The sequence below is a fragment of the Littorina saxatilis genome, linkage group LG12 (assembly GCF_037325665.1).
Source record: "Littorina saxatilis isolate snail1 linkage group LG12, US_GU_Lsax_2.0, whole genome shotgun sequence".
NCBI classification, from domain to species: domain Eukaryota; kingdom Metazoa; phylum Mollusca; class Gastropoda; order Littorinimorpha; family Littorinidae; genus Littorina; species Littorina saxatilis.
Window position 1 is genome coordinate 36,176,803 of NC_090256.1, and position 16,610 is coordinate 36,193,412.

General features: G+C 44.6%; 1 protein-coding gene across 1 annotated transcript in view; it reads right to left on the reverse strand.

The window, feature by feature from the left end:
* The window catches only part of LOC138983079 (polycystin-1-like), a 97,923-nt gene that overhangs the window by 50,684 nt on the left and 30,629 nt on the right, over positions 1-16,610 (reverse strand). The window contains exons 5-7 of the mRNA XM_070356485.1: positions 13,852-13,938; positions 5,196-6,552; positions 813-953 (exon numbers count right to left, since the gene is read on the reverse strand). Of these exons, the coding sequence (XP_070212586.1) occupies positions 813-953; positions 5,196-6,552; positions 13,852-13,938 (1,585 nt within the window). The remainder of the gene's footprint in view (positions 1-812; positions 954-5,195; positions 6,553-13,851; positions 13,939-16,610) is intronic.

Here is a 16,610-nt window from a genome sequence, read left to right on the forward strand (position 1 = left end):
TTACCACGCCATTTAGGCAGCCATACGCCGTTTTCGGAGGAAGCATGCTGGGTATTTTCGTGTTTCTATAACCCACCGAACTCTGACATGGATTACAGGATCTTTTTCGTGCGCACTTGGTCTTGTGCTTGCGTGTACACACGGGGGTGTTCGGACACCAAGGAGAGTCTGCACACAAAGTTGACTCTGAGAAATAAATCTCTCGCCGAACGTGGGGACGAACTCACGCTGACAGCGGCCAACTGGATACAAATCCAGCGCGCTACCGACTGAGCTACATCCCCGCAAGCACCATTTTCGGCCAAATTAATGCCACTGTCTTCGTAATTAAAAAAAAAAAAAAAGTTCAATAAAAAAAAATAATTTAAAATTATACGATGCTAATTTGGCCTTGTCATCGAAAACAAGACTTCTTTTTTTTGGCCTAATACATATCAACCACCAGCAAGGTTGTACGCTCCACATCTCATTTCCGTGAAGGAGAGCAGCTACCATGAAGTACACCGTTTTTCTCTTCAAATAATTTGACCACAACATTCTTTGAACAGAACTGTTTGTGTTAAAATGTGGTGTATATTTGCATCAATGTTTGTAGAATAATAGTATATAGATGTTCAAAAACACATTTGCTTTTAGATTGACTTTGTAAAAATTATTAAAAGGAAAAGAAGCAGAGCGATGAATCGAAACAGGCTATTTCGAGGACGTCAGTCTAATTTGTTGTCAGTTCTGTTTCAAGAATGCTGTGGTCAAATGAGAAACGATGTATTTTCGTGGTAGCTCCTGGCCTTAACATCCGCATCACACTGTACCTTGGTTGAAAGCGGTGAAGTTGACAGTGCTGGCTCCTCCCACAGCTACGCTCTTCACCAAGATGGGGGACGCAGAGATCAGGTTGGTGCCGTCAGAAAAGCGCAGGTGATATATCAGGTCATTTCTCTCCACTGGCCTTCCTGTTGTCAGCAAAACACCATCATTGAATAGTGAAAAATTGACAGACTTAAACAGACACGTTACTGTTAACTTGACACGTGTACACAGATTTCAAAGTGGAGAAAAATCAAGCCTGGCGTCAAAGAGGATTTTGGTTAAAGTAGAGACCAGCAAGATTTCAATAGTGTTATCTCTGGTTTGGCCAAACTCCTGTTCGATGCCAAGCTTAATTTCCTCCAACTTCAGTGAATGCGTTGTACACTTGTTTACAGTAAAACCAACACATACTTTTCCTTTTTTTTCATTTTTCATTACTTTATTGTCCCATCGCTGGGAAATTCGGGTCGCTTCCTCCCAGTGGAAAGCTAGCAGCAACGGAGTCGCGCTACCCAGGTGTCTGCGTGTCACAGTTTAGGTGTATTCAGCCATCTGCACTTATGGCAGAATGAAGGTCTTTTACGTGCCATTGTGATGACACGGGGGTGGGACATGGCTTCCGTCTCTGGGTCTGGTTTAAAATATATACTCATAAACATAGTGTGTGACTGATCTCCATGGCAGTACGGGGCCCATGATGATGATCCAAATATGAATGTTTCTCTTGTTTACAACAGTTTAGATTCTTTGTACAGCACTCTCTCACATAACGATACACAGGCTGGTCAGTTTTGGCGGGAAAAGTCTTCCATGATTCATACTTCATATCTTACCGGTTGTATATGTACAATAATACATCACAGTGAATCTGAATGGATAGGGATCAAAGTGGACACCAATAATATGGTCTACCTTTAGAACAAAACAAAACAAAGATCTAAATCATTACTAAAGTAGAGCTGTGCTAATAAGCACCAACTACTGCTTTACAACACACAAGCTAAAAGCTTTTCAAACAGGAAAAGTTCACAAAGTGCACCAGTCGTCAACTACATCCGGCCACTACCGCCCCGCCCAAAGAAACCCTTGTTTCAATTTACCACCCCACCCCAAGAGACTCCGGTTTGCCTCGCTAGCAGTAAGGACAATGGGTTACCAAAAGCCTGGTCTGCCAGCAATCACACCAAGCTGGAGGTTGGCAGTACAAGAAATAAATGAAATTATGGCAACCCAAACCCATCTGCTTAACATGTGTACACACAGTGACTCAGCACGAAAACAAGGTAATTTATCCTTTTCACTAGCTGCGGTTTCAGCTTTCTGCACGTGAAACGCGTGATGTATTTCCTTCTCCTCCAGTTCAAAAGGTCTGTCTTGTGATGTCTCTGATTGCTGTACGCGGTGGTACTCTAGCCTACTTAGCACCAGGATATCCTCATCACAGTATACTTCGATACTTAACTTTGAAGAAATAGATCTGTAAATCATATAAAAGAGTCTCATGACCAGTATCATCCGCATCCTATTGCTATGCTAGGCTTGAACGGAAGATCAAACTTCCTGTACACTGCCATACCAAGCATTATAGTGGCTGAGGCAACACACATGTTGAGATGACCTGGAAGTTATTGTACAGGTAGAAACCTATGACTCGTGCAATTTGTGTGAGCTACACAATTTGAATAGTTCACTTTGTACACACACTTGCACACACACACACTCACACACGCGCGCACGCAAGCACGGACGGACGGACTGACGGACGCACGCACTTACGCACGCACACACACACACACACACACACACACACACACACACTCAAAAACCCAATACACACACACACTCAAAAACCCAATACACACACACACTCAAAAACCCAATACACACACATACACACACACACACACACACACGCAGGCATGAACAAGTACACACTTGTAAATTTAACACGAATGGTAAAAGACAGAAAGATAGTTAGCAGGGACATGAAGACATAGATTAATAAAGAACAGCAAGCAATACATGCATGTACAAAACACAGAAATATAGAAAGCAACTTAAGTGAGACAGAAAACAACAATGAACACAAAGTGCTGTATTAAAAAAAAAAAAAAAAAAGATAGAAAGCAGCAAAATTGAGACGGAAAGCAACTATGAAACAAGTCGCGTAAGGCAAAAATACAACATTTAGTCAAGCTGTCGAACTCACAGAATGAAACTGAACGCAATGCAATTTTTCAGCAAGACCGTATACTCGTAGCATCGTAAGTCCACCGCTCGTGGCAAAGGCAGTGAAATTGACAAGAAGAGCGGGGCCGGGGTGCGAATTTGCGATTCCTAAACGCCCCACTGAACGACTGACGTCACATCCGCTTCGGCCTTTTCCGGAGGAACACCGCGTGCCACTTCGATCGCGTTGCACTTGCAGTCATTCGGCGATGCCACCTTGATAAGTTAATAAAGTTATTATTCAGGCAATATGAAAGAAATTAGTTTTTTCTTTTGTTACACTTACACATAGTTTTATGAAGATCAATTTCAGACTCGGCAAAAGAATGGTTGTATCATGAGCGACTGTCACAATGAGCGAGAGGTGCGGTTCGGTCAGTAGGTCAGTCACTGTCGAACTGTTCGGTGCGAAGCACGGTTTTGTTTCTGGTAACTATATTGATTTCTTCAAGTTGTACTAATGTTTACGCTTTGTGTTGCGGTTTAATATGTGTGCTTGTTATTGGCTAATACGGTGAGCCCACGCCGTTTAGTTTGCAGACCGTGCACATGTGAGCTTTGTGTAATCGCGTTTTCATCATAACATACCACCGTGCTCGCTTTGGGGGAAATGGTTTAAAAAAATAAAAAAATACATAAACGGAATGCATCAGGGTTGAAAAGATTGAAGGGTGGAGTTAAGGACACAAAATAGATGACAAAAATAAAGCAAACAAGAAAAAAAAACTGTAACCAGGAAGGGAGTCGAACCCGAGTCAGCTGACCTTCAAGCTGGAGCACAAACCACTAGGCTACGACAGCAACTGACAGACAGGGCTACAAAAGTGAAGGCATTTCAGGGTTACTCCGTCGTATGTGGCGTTTCTCGCGCATGAAGGTTCTGTTACCAACTCTACGGCTAAGAAAGGTTGCATTTGAAGTTAAATGTCCACTAAAATATCAAAGGGAACACCATTTCTGAACAACACAACGGTTTGCGCTCGCCTCTCGCAGTCGTTCAGGTGAAACCAAATCGGCTTGCCTCAGTGATAGGCCTACAGCAGATATTTGAACACTTCCACGTCACACTGAAACACTGAGCTACAGTTTAGTAACGTGATATGTTTTCAATTGTTCGTTGACTTATATTGCTTTCAGATTTAACACACCAAGATGAATGAAACAGTGGCACGGTTTTCGTTGCGAAAATATTCAGTGCTACGCAATCGAAGTGTGTATTATGTACACGCGGTGTTCCTCCGGAAAAGACCGAAGCGACATGTGACGTCAGTCGTTCAGTGGGGCGTTTAGGAATCGCAAATTCGCGGCCGGGGTAGTAGTTGCGCTGAGAAGGATAGCACGCTTTTCTGTACCTCTCTTCGTTTTAAATTTCTGAGCGTGTTTTTAATCCAAACATATCATATCTATATGTTTTTGGAATCAGGAACCGACAAGGAATAAGATGAAAGTGTTTTTAAATTGACTTCGAAAATTTAATTTTGATCATAATTTTTATATTTTTAATTGTCAGAGCTTGTTTTTAATCCAAATATAACATATTTATAAGTTTTTGGAATCAGGAAATGATGATGAATAAGATGAACGTAAATTTGGATCGTTTTATAATTTTTATTTTTTTTTTACAATTTTCAGATTTTTAATGACCAGTCATTAATTAATTTTTGAGCCACCAAGCTGAAATGCAATACCGAATTCCGGCCTTCGTCGAAGATTGCTTGGCCAAAATTTCAATCAATTTGATTGAAAAATGAGGGTGTGACAGTGCCGCCTCAACTTTTACAAAAAGCCGGATATGACGTCATCAAAGACATTTATCGAAAAAAAGAAAAAAACGTCCGGGGAAATCATTCCCAGGAACTCTCATGTAAAATTTCATAAAGATCGGTCCAGTAGTTTAGTCTGAATCGCTCTACACACTCACACACGCACAGACAGACAGACAGACACACAGACACACACACACACACATACACCACGACCCTCGTCTCGATTCCCCCTCTACGTTAAAACATTTAGTCAAAACTTGAGTAAATGTAAAAAGAAGATAGAAAGCAGCAAAAGTGAGACAGAAAGCAGAAATGAACACCAAATATCGCACATAAGACAGACAGCGAGACAAGCAAGGAAACAGCATTGTGACCAACACCAAGTCTCACCTTTTTTCTTGACAAGGAGCACGTAGGAAGTGTTGACGTGGGACGAGGCTTGCCAAGCGACCTGCAGTCTGCCCACCAGAGGCTGCACCACAACATGGCTCGACAGCTGAGCGGACGATACCGGGTTGTCCGCGTACAGCTTGACGGGGTAAACACCCGGGTGGTGGTACACGTGAGACAGCAGGGCTGTGGTGTGGGGTGGCATGTAGTACACGTCCCCCCTGTGCGGCCACTTCCTGTCCCCAAAGTCATAGTGAAAGGTGAGTCTCGTTCCCCCCACTGCTGTCACCTCAACGAACACCTCTGTGTTTGGCGCGGCAGGGGTGGTCACCATGCTGAGACATCGCACCTCGGTGTCCACCTGCACTGGCCGGTCCAGCGTGGCCGTCACGGAGCTGACCTTGTTGCTGGCAGTCACGCTGACGTTGTACACACCTTGCTTGACGTACAGGTGAGACGATCTGGAGGACAGGTTAGAAGTCTCATCCACCTCTGTGTTGAGTGTGGAATCCCCAAAGTCCCAGGTAAAGTCTGTGTGTGTTCCGTGTGTGAGCTGAGCGCAACACCGCACGCCCTCCTCCTCGCTGAGGGTGGGAGGGAACGGCTGGCATCTCACCTTGAGTCCTTGCACGCCCTCCTGTACCTGTAGCACTGCGTGGACCTGAACCCTGCCCAGAGCGTTCTCTGCGTCTGCGCGCACTGTGTGAAGGCCTGTCTTGTTGAACACCACCGTGAACTGAGTCTCATCTGTCCGCTGCTCGACCAGAGTGTCGTTCCATTTGTCCAGCACGAGCCAGCTAACGTTGAGGTAGGCAGAGGCAGGCTGCAGCTGCAAAGCCAGGGTGGTGTTGACCCCGACAGTAGCAGCCGTCGGAGCGTGAAGAACGGCGCTGGACAGACGGTTCAGCACGACCACAGAGGAGGGAAGTGGGCTGCTCACCGTCTCCCCGGTCACGTTGTTGACGACCAGAACGTGCGGCACAAACTTTCCCTCTATAGTGTACTTGTGTTGAAACTGCACCTGCAGATCGCAGCGCTCACCGTAACTGGCAGTCAGTTTCAGGCCGGTCAGCAGCTGGTGTCTGTCCCCCAGGTGGTCCTTGTGAAAGCCCTCCATCCCCGGGAGATTCAGGATACCGCTGTCATTGTCTGTCTTGTTCTGCACAAAGTGTTTCATCTCTCTGAGCGGAGCGAACCCGATAACCCCATCGCCAAAGTCGACGTAGAGGAAGGCGTTGTGCCTATCCGCGGTGTTGATGGCCAGGTGGAGGGTGAGGGGCTGGCCAGAGGAGATGACCGTGTCGTTTGCTTCCTCCGTCCATACCTTGACCTCTCCAAGTTGTCTGGCCTTAACAACCTGCACACACAGCCATGTACGTTCAGAGGGGGCAGGTGAACATGTGGGAAGTATCACACATTGCCAGGTCTTCCGAGTTCTCTCTCTCTCTCTCTCTCTCTCTCTCTCTCTCTCTCTCTCTCTCTCTCTCTTTCTCTCTTTCTCTCTCTCTTTCTCTCTATGAATTAGTTGTTGGTGCGTTCCCTCGGCACAATAATCTGGATTGTTCTGGCCTCTTTATAATTACAGCCTGGTGTGATTCTGAGAGAGAGAGAGAGAGAGAGAGAGAGAGAGAGAGAGAGAGAGAGAGAGAGAGAGAGAGAGAGAGAGAATGAGTGTCTGTTAGTTTGTGTGTAGTTTTGGATACGGTGTGTGTGTGTGTGTGTGTGTGTGTGTGTGTGTGTGTGTGTGTGTGTGTGTGTGTGTGTGCCAGTGTTTGTCTCTGTGTTTGTCTATCTGTTCAAAATGATGAAGGGGTTACAGCTCCTGTAACCGTGAAAGAGGTAACACAGAAAAACTTGCTTGAGTATTGCCATTATTTCTGGCGAAGTCTCCCCTCTTACTCAAGATTTCCAGGTAAAAATGCACATCACTTCCAGGTGCATTACGGCTGCCAAGAGATCGAGTTTGATCTTCAGTAAATCGTGTGTCACAATGACGTGCACGGGTGTAACCTTCATGCTGCAGAGGTGTTTGGTGTAGTTGCTGCAATGCTGCACATGAATGCCAATGCTTTCTGGCAATTACCTGCCCAGTCTTCAAACTGAAAAGCTCTGTTAGTAGATGCACAAAGACCTATTCAGATTTAGTAGAAGGGTTGTTCTCCAAAGCTGGGTACCGTTTTGTTGACATGCACGGGCGCAGTGGCGTGGTGGTAAGACGTCGGCCTCGTAATCGAGAGGTCGGGAGTTCGAATCCCGGTCGCTGCCGCCTGGTGGGTTAAGAGTGGAGATTTTTCCGATCTCCCAGGTCAACTTATATGCAGACCTGCTAGTGACTTAACCCCCTTCGTGTGTACACGCAAGCACAAGACCAAGTGCGCACGGAAAAGATCCTGTAATCCATGTCAGAGTTCGGTGGGTTATGGAAACACGAAAATACCCAGCATGCCTACTCAACGAAATCGGAGTGAAGCTGACTATGCTCTCAGAGTATAGTGTGGGGAACCCAAATGGGCAAACGAGCTCACACGTAACCAGACAATTCTGGAACGCTGAAGAAGAAGAAGAAGAAGAAGTTGACATGCGTTTTCCGTCCTTTAAAGTATCATTACGTAAATTAAATGGCAACTAGAATTATTATCTTTACTTTTTCCCATTAGTACTCCAGTTAGATAATGACACAGACATGCAACAAAAAACATAATATATTTTTGTCTTCTTTTTATTCAGATATTTAGTGTTCAAATCCATGTCACAACTTTTGGTTTCCATGTTACGAAGTTGACTTTCTTTAAAACCCTTTTAATTTACTGAACGAAGACAAACAAACTGTGCAGGTATATATCTAATTCATTATCTGCAGGCCAAGGACATATATATATATGGAACCAGTATTTATTAATGAAATCAATTTGTATGGTTAAAATGTTTCAGTTAAGTAAAGAAAAATCAACTGCGTAACATCGTTTCCCCCGGAACCAGCTCTGCAGAATGATTCAGATGCGAGTCCTGAGGACAACGGATTGGTTGATTGGTGTCTGTCTTCTGTCTATCTTGACACCATCTCGACCTCTATTTCCCAACATTTACATGGCTTGCGCAGGCAAAGGTGTTTGCTGATGAGACACAAGGAAATCTGTGAGTTACAAGCTGGATATTGAATCGGCGGCTTTTTGACACCAACAGTACATTCACCCATGAACCAATGGTAACCCACAGAGAATCATCTGTCTAGTCTGTCAGGACTACAAGAAAGTTTATACACCCCTTTCTGCTTAACATCTTTTTTTCAGTGTACCATAAAATCTACTTTTTAGGATTTCTGTTTTAATAAGCAACAGATCTATGTCACAAAAATTGCCAAAGAGTGGACGTTGCGGGCAGTGATAGACCAGACGGCGTGCAAGGCTGTAAGCTGACCACGGCACAGGTAAGACAGGTCAACAGGTAAGACTTGCTCGAATACAGACAGACAGACAAAGAGGTTGGTTGGTTGGTTCTTCAACTTCTTGGTGTTTTAACGTCCCTTCAAAATACTTGGCTATGCGGGACTGATTCAAGTTTGTTCCCTTTCTACAGACACAGATACAGATAGACACAAACAGAAAGGCGGACACACCGACAAAGACACGGTGTGCGTGAAGAAAGGTGGGAAACTTTGAGAACATTGAGAGCAGATCATTATAGCATATCCACATAGATCACATTTTCCCATGTGGTCCAATACTAAATAGAACCCACGAGGACAGGGGGAGGACGATGACGCGGAGAGGGGGTGGTCGTGGGAGATCGACGTTGGGGAAAGACGTTGGGATTCAAACCTTGCCACGGTGGAACAGTTGGGAAGGGGAGAGGGGGGGGGGGGGGGGGGGGGGAGGGGGAGAGGGGGGGGGGGGGAGGGGGATGACAAGGGGAGGGGGGATCGTGGGTGATGGGGGTTGGGGAAAGACTTTCGGATTCAACCCCTGCCTCGGTGGAACCAATGGGAACAGGGATAATGGCGAGGAGAGGGGAATGAGATTCAAACTGTTGCATCGTCTCCGTGGACGGTGGGTGGCTGATCATGGGTAATGGGCGTTTGGAAAAGAAGACTTTCAGATTCAAACCCTGCCAAGATGAAGCCAATGGAAAGAGGGTGATGAGGAGAGGGGTATGGAGAGGGGGGGGGGGGGGTGGGACTTTGACATTCAAACTGTTGCATCATCTCCGTGGAAGGTGGTTGGTGGATCGAGAATGATGGGCGATTGGAAAAGACTTGGGGATTCAAAGTGCTTCATTGTAGAAAATGGAAAGGGGCAGGATGATGAGGAGAGGGGCGGGGGGAGGAGGGGAAGGGGGGAGGAGGGGAAGGGGGGAGGAGGGGAAGGGGGGGGGGGATTCGGGATTCAAATCGTTGCTCCGTCGCAGTGGAAAGTGGGGAGGAGGTATGGGCGTATGGGAAAAAACACTTCGGGATTCAAACCTTGCCACAGTGGAACCAATAGGCAGGAGAGCTAGGGGAAGAGGAAAGGGTGAGCTAACAAAATGTACAGGGGGTGTTGGGTAGAGAAGACAGGAAATCGTGCCAGATCGGGTGGGAGGGGAGCAAGTGTGTGCGGCAACTGTTGGGAACCCTAGGCAGGTGTGGAGGGGGGGGGGGTCAAATAGGAGTGGGGAGGGGGGAGCGAGAAAGTGGAGGGGTGGGGGATGAGGGGTATACGCACTGAGCTTCATAAACATTAAAAGCGAAGTTTGCGGAAAAAAAGCTAGAGGCACTGATTTTGTTCTGATCAGAAGACCAAGAGTGTGGTGGTCCTGAAAGGGGGCTGGACGGAGCGGGCAGACACACGGGGTATCGGAAGGCTTTGGGGTCGTGCGGGGTGGGAGAGGGGGGTAGCAATCGAATTTCACCTTGAGGTGGAAAAAGATCAAGGCAGCTCAGCGAAGAGGAGACAAACTGGAAGCGACATGGTTGTGGTAAAAAAGGGAGGGAGGGTGGGGTGATATTCTTGGCGGGTAGAAATGTAAGGGTGAGTAGGGGTAAGGGTGGGGGTGGAAGGCAAAACGTGTGTGAGAAAGGGGTTGGAAAGTGATGAGGGTGGGGCTGCAAAGATCAGACAACGTGGGGCGGGTAGGTCTGTGGCTGGGTGAGCATTGTTCAACCCTGACCTTTCCTTTCATCTCGCCCCTCCAAATCCCCTTTCCCTGGCATCCCTAGCATTTCTCAACGTGTACCTCTCTCTCAGTAAACACAGTAGGGGAAGGATGCTGATAACTAGCTTGTTTTCTTGCGAAGAAGTTTCATTTTGTGTTTGGTAGTCCTTCTCTCTTAGGTTAATCGTTAGGCCTAATTAGAGTGAAATAGCTTTGATAGACATTCAGCAAAAATTAAATACAGAAAAAAAATCACAAATGGTCCATATTAGGCGCTTGGGCTAATATGGACCAGTGAAGCGGCCTTCACGAATCACTGTCAAAAGCCCCCTATACTTCAAAATAACAAGAATACAACTTAGTGTGCAAGTCAGACTAATTCAAATATGCTTTAGATTTATCTGTTTCGGGTTGATGAGACCATTATCCCCGAGTACGCTAGTACTAGGGTCCAGCAGACTTTAATTGTGTGTGTGTGTGTCTCGAATTAACAGCTTATTGCTGGGAAACTACTGGGCGCAGCTCGTTCAAAAGTTGATACACTAACTTGATAATAGGTCCGATTGATCGTATTAAAACTTCATAATGTTACCTGGGACCTAAATGCGAAATAAACCACAAAAAAACCGACTTGGCGGTGGGAGGAATTCGCGGTGCAACAGCCAGCCAGGCAGTCTGATAGAACGGTGCAAGGTCTCGGCCAACCAAGACTATGGCTTACTCGTAGCAAAGCCGCCGAATGGTACCGTAAACCAAGAATAGTGACGTAATTACGTCACGGTCGAAAGTCTTTGACGTCAATGCCTCCCTGTAGTCTTTTTCTCTCGCCTGGTGTGTGTGTGTGTGTGCATTTTGGGCACATGTGTTAGTGTTACTGTTAGTGTGTGTGTGTGTGTGTGTGTGTGTGTGTGTGTGTGTGTGTGTGTGTGTGTGTGTGTGTGTGTGTGTGTGTGTGTGTGTGTGTGTGTAAGAAAGAAAGAAAGAGAGAGAGGGAGGGAGTGAGGGAGAGCCGGAGAGAGTGTGTGTGTGTGTGTGTGTGTGTGTGTGTGTGTGTGTGTGTGTGTGTGTGTGTGTGTGTGTGTGTGTGTGTGTGTGTGTGTCTGAAGAGTACTCGGGTCCAGCGCGAGCGTTTTTTATTTGAAGCACACCAGGAAATCAAAGAAGTTTATCAAAAACAGAGTGAAAATAAGTGAAATTATCAACTTCCACAAAAAGAAGACAATTTTATATATTTGTTTTTGAAATCTCGAGGGCTAGTTATAGGTTATTTTCAGCAAGCTTCCTAATGAATTAATTAAAATAGCCTTTAGCTTTTATTTTCTTCGATTTGTTGAAGGTGGTCCATATTAGGGGACTCACACATACTTTGAGATTTTGCTATTATTTTTTGTTTGCAGTAGAAACTCGGGGTCAAAACTGCTAACATGTAACAAATACGGTCTTAGCTGTCATATATAGCAATTTTTGTGTGATAAAAGCTTTGGCTGTGGACAGAAACGAGTCCGTTTTAGGCGTCAAATTTAGAGTGAACGCTGTCAAAAGTGAAAAAGAGAGAAAAAGCCTAACGGTTTTGAGGTTTGTGTTTCTGCAACTGTTTTGACATGTGCAAATTATCCAGGGAGGATGAATACAGCGAATGAAATTGTTTTTTGCGCTCTAGCGCCGTTAGTTTGTCAGATCAAGAGGTGGTCCATATTAGGAGCCGGTCCATATTAGGAGCCCTTCCCCTACATGGTTCACCGTGTACCCGTCTTCCTCAACACAGCACATACCTTATCGTGGAAGTCTCTGAGGTGTGTTCTATATAACACCGGACTCAGTACATCGTTTGTGTCTCTTTATCCGTCAAAACACATTAACACGCTGAGGTTCTGTTTTTAGTATCCTGATATGCACTATATCTCCCTCAATAACTTATCAAATAACCCAAAAAGCTGGTCTGCCAACAAGCCACCAAACATCTTATAATAATCAAACATAGTGTATTGAGAAATGAACACAAGAGAAAGCCTTCTTCGAAACAACGGGGGACGACCACTTTCGGTTGGTGTATCCGCCCTGTGCCTAAGTTGTTGTACTTTCGGTCAATTGAAAGCCATGACATTAGCATTTTTGTCGTCAGTCCTCTAGACTTTTTAGCCCGGTCCCTCTTTGTGTACCATGATGCTTTCCATCTCCAAGTGACCTTGGCCTTTAGCACGGAGTCTTGCTTTTCTGTCAATCACAACCCTCGGTACTTTTTACATTTAGTCAAGTTTTGACTAAATGTTTTAACATAGAGGGGGAATCGAGACGAGGGTCGTGGTGTGTGTGTAGAGCGATTCAGAGTAAACTACTGGACCGATCTTCATGAAACTTCACATGATAGTTTCTGGGAATGATAACCCCAGATGTGTTTTCCATTTTTTTTCAATAAATGTCTTTGATGACGTCATATCCGGCTTTTTGTAAAAGTTGAGGCGGCACTGTCACACCCTCATTTTTCAATGAAATTCATTGAAATTTTGGCCAATCAATCTTCGACGAAGGCCGGACTTTGGTATTGCATTTCAGTTTTGAGGCTTAGAAATTAATTAATGAGTTTGGTCATTGAAAATCTGAAAATTGTAATTAAAGTTATCTTTTTTATAAAACGATAAAAAAAACAATTCTATTTTATTCTTCATCATTTTTTGATTCCAAATATATATATAAATATGTTACATTCGGATAAAAAAAACAAGCTCTTAAAATTAAACAAGAAAATTTATGAGTAAAATAAAATTTCCGAAATCGATTTAAAAACAATTCCATTTTATTCCTTGTCGGTTCCTGATTCCAAAAACATATGAATATGATATGTTTGGATTAAAAACAAGCTCAGAAAGTTAAAAAGAATAGAGATACAGAAAAGCGTGCTATTCTGCTCAGCGCAACCACTACCGCGCTATTCTAGCTGGCTTGTCAATTTCACTGCCATTGCCACGAGCGGTGGACTGACAATGCTACGTGTATACGGTCATGGTGAAAAAATGCAGTGCGTTCAGTTTCATTCTGTGAGTTCGACAGCTTGACTAAATTTAGTATTTTCGCCTAACGCGACTTGTTGAAATTGCTCAAGCCACGGGTCCATCGCCCGACCAGCACATTGCTTTCCCTTATTTCTGAATGGCTGTGTGTCGTGGGCGTACGTGCGTGTGTGCACGCGTCTAAGTATTATGGAATGAAGAGAGAGAGAGACAGAGACAGAGAGACACAGGGAGACAGAGAGACATAGATACACACTTATGCACACAGAATGACTGACACACACACACAGACAAACACACACACACACACAGACACACACAGACACTGACACACACACACACACACACACACACACACACACACACACACACATACACACACACACAATGCAAACCAGACAGACAGAAACAGAGAGACACACACAGAACAGAAGTCAAACTCGACTCAGTCCAAGACTTGACGCACACGGAGGCAGAACAAGAGAAGGAGGCAGAACAAGAGAAGGAAAGTTACTGACCACTGTGAGGGGTGCATGGTGATGTCCGAACTGGTTGCTGGCCGTCACGTGGACAGTGTACACACCCGGGGATGGAAACACCACGTCCTGCAACACATGACACATACACATGGTCAGATTACACATACACGTGGTCAATGATATACGTGCAGTAACATACACATGGTCACATGGTTTACAGTGTACACACCCGGGGATGGAAACACCACATCCTGCCACACATAACACATACACATAATGACACACACACATTGTCACATTACACATACACAACAGTGTACACAACCGGGGATGGAAACACCACAACATGCTAGCTACACATGATTACACATGTCATATGGCCTGCCGTATACCTAATGACACTATCAAGTTTACACAATAATAAAACACAATTCTTCTGTTTTCCTCATACTAAGCTAACCACTCAATATTGCGTGCACATTCTTGTCAGTCCAGTCCCTGGACCAGGAGTGGTCTCTGATCTGGTTTCTGGGCACGAGCTCTGTCAGTTACCAATGGCAATGCTTGTTCCAAGCGACTTCATTCAAGATCTGGAGAATCACTGCAAATTGCTGTAGCAATGCACGGCACTTTTGTTCAAATTCCTGCATCAAAAGCGGCAGAAGATGTTCTGCTCTGGAGTGCAGCACAGACTATAAAGCCAAAACGTACCTATTGGTGGAAGAAAGGATACTTGCAGTCTTGGTAAGCCCATAGCTTCGCTTATCAGCCAAGACTTGCACAATGAGAGGTTCTAAACAAAGACCGACAATTAATCAGACAGGGGAGGTCATTCCCCGCTCCTTCTATCACCCGCTAGACGTCGCCATAGGCACCAGACAACAGTGCACCAGACACAGAACCAGCCTTGTAAAAGATCCTGGTATCAGGTAGGCCATATTTTACAGCGACGCCGCCGCCACCCATTTGCCAAAAGAGCACGGAACGTTTGTAGCCCTTTGCTGTGAATATATTTGCATGATAGCAAAAGAGAGCTCGTTTTGTATCCGAAATACTAAAAAATAATACTACTGCTACTGGAAATTGAGTAATTTCGCAATGTGAAGACAATTCTGCAAAGATTGCTACAGTTCACTGACTAACTTTGTAATATTAAGACAATTTTGCAAAGATGCCCCAAAAGACATTCTTGTGCTGTGCTCTGTGAGAGGTGTTTTCTTTGTGTTTGATATTATTTTGTTTGGACCTAGCTATTGATGTGTACATTGTTGTTAAACAGTTGTTTGTTGTATGTTTATCAGGGTTTGCTTGTGTGTGATAGGGTTTGTGTCCGTCTGTAGATGTTAGTTTCTTTGTTAGTCCTGTGTTGACAACTCTTCGACAAGCGCTTAGAACTGTACCCACGGAATACGCGCTATATAAGCTTAATATTGATTGATTGAGATGTCTACAGTAAATTGACTAACTTCGCAATGTTAAGATAATTAATTCCCCAAATACTCCTTGGAAAGGGTCGTATGGCTGCCTAAATGGCGGGGTAAAAACGGCCATACACGTAAAAAACCACGAGTGTACATGGGAGTTTCAGCCCAAGAAAGCAGAAGAAGAAGAAGAATTCACGAAACATTGCTACTGTTAGCTGTGTAACTTGGCAATGATTGAGTCAATTCCGTAAATTTTGCCACAATAAGGTGTATAACTTCGCAATGTTGAGTCAATTCCGCAAATATTGCTCCTGTAAGGTGTGTAACTTCGCAATGTTGAGTCAATTCCGCAAACATTGCTACTGTAAGGTGTGTAACTTCGCAATGTTGAGTCAATTCCGCAAATATTGCTCCTGTAAGGTGTGTAACTTCGCAATGTTGAGTCAATTCCGCAAATATTGCTCCTGTAAGGTGTGTAACTTCGCAATGTTGAGTCAATTCCGCAAACATTGCTCCTGTAAGGTGTGTAACTTCGCAATGTTGAGTCAATTCCGCAAATATTTCTACAATGAACTGACAGTTGCCACGCACCTGCAAGAGTTATGCTTCAAACGTGATCAAAGAAATAACTTTCGTTCTGTGTGTTGGTGCGCACTTTCATCGCTGTTTCACTGTGGTGAATATTTCACATCAAAGTAGTGAAAATCCTGAACAACTTGTTCACGCACGCACGCACACACACACTGACACACACACACACACACACACACACACACACACACACACACACACACACACACAGACAAACGCGTGAGAATAAAGCGCAAGATCAAGATGATCACAAGTTGGAATGTAAGGCTTCGATTGTGTGAAATTGAATGTGAATAGACTGTCATTGCACTTCACTTGTAGAAAGTGTCAGTCTTTAAAGTGTCTTTCCTGTGCTAATAACAGCAAGTGAGCAGCCAACACTGAAGAGACTCTCATTAAACTTCACTTGTAGAAGGTGTCAGCCTTTCAAGTCCCTAGTATTAATGGCAACGGTGAACAGATCAGCCAAAGGTGAATAAAGGTGAATGGTAAACTGTTCATTTCTGGTGACACTAGAGCAGTCAGAAATACTGCGTCAGGCCAAGCAGACCGTTATAGTACAGGGTGACCACCCAAAAACAATGTCACCCTCTAAAATGCTAATAACTTCTATTTATGTTCAGGGAACTACTTCATATTCGGTTTGCATTAGCTTAAGATTTGGGATGATAATTCCCCAACTGCTAAGTATGTAGCCGGTAGGTCAAGTGGTTAAATTGTTATGCTTTAAAAAAAATCGGAGATTGCCTCAATAACAGGTGGCTACACTCATCTCACTTGAAC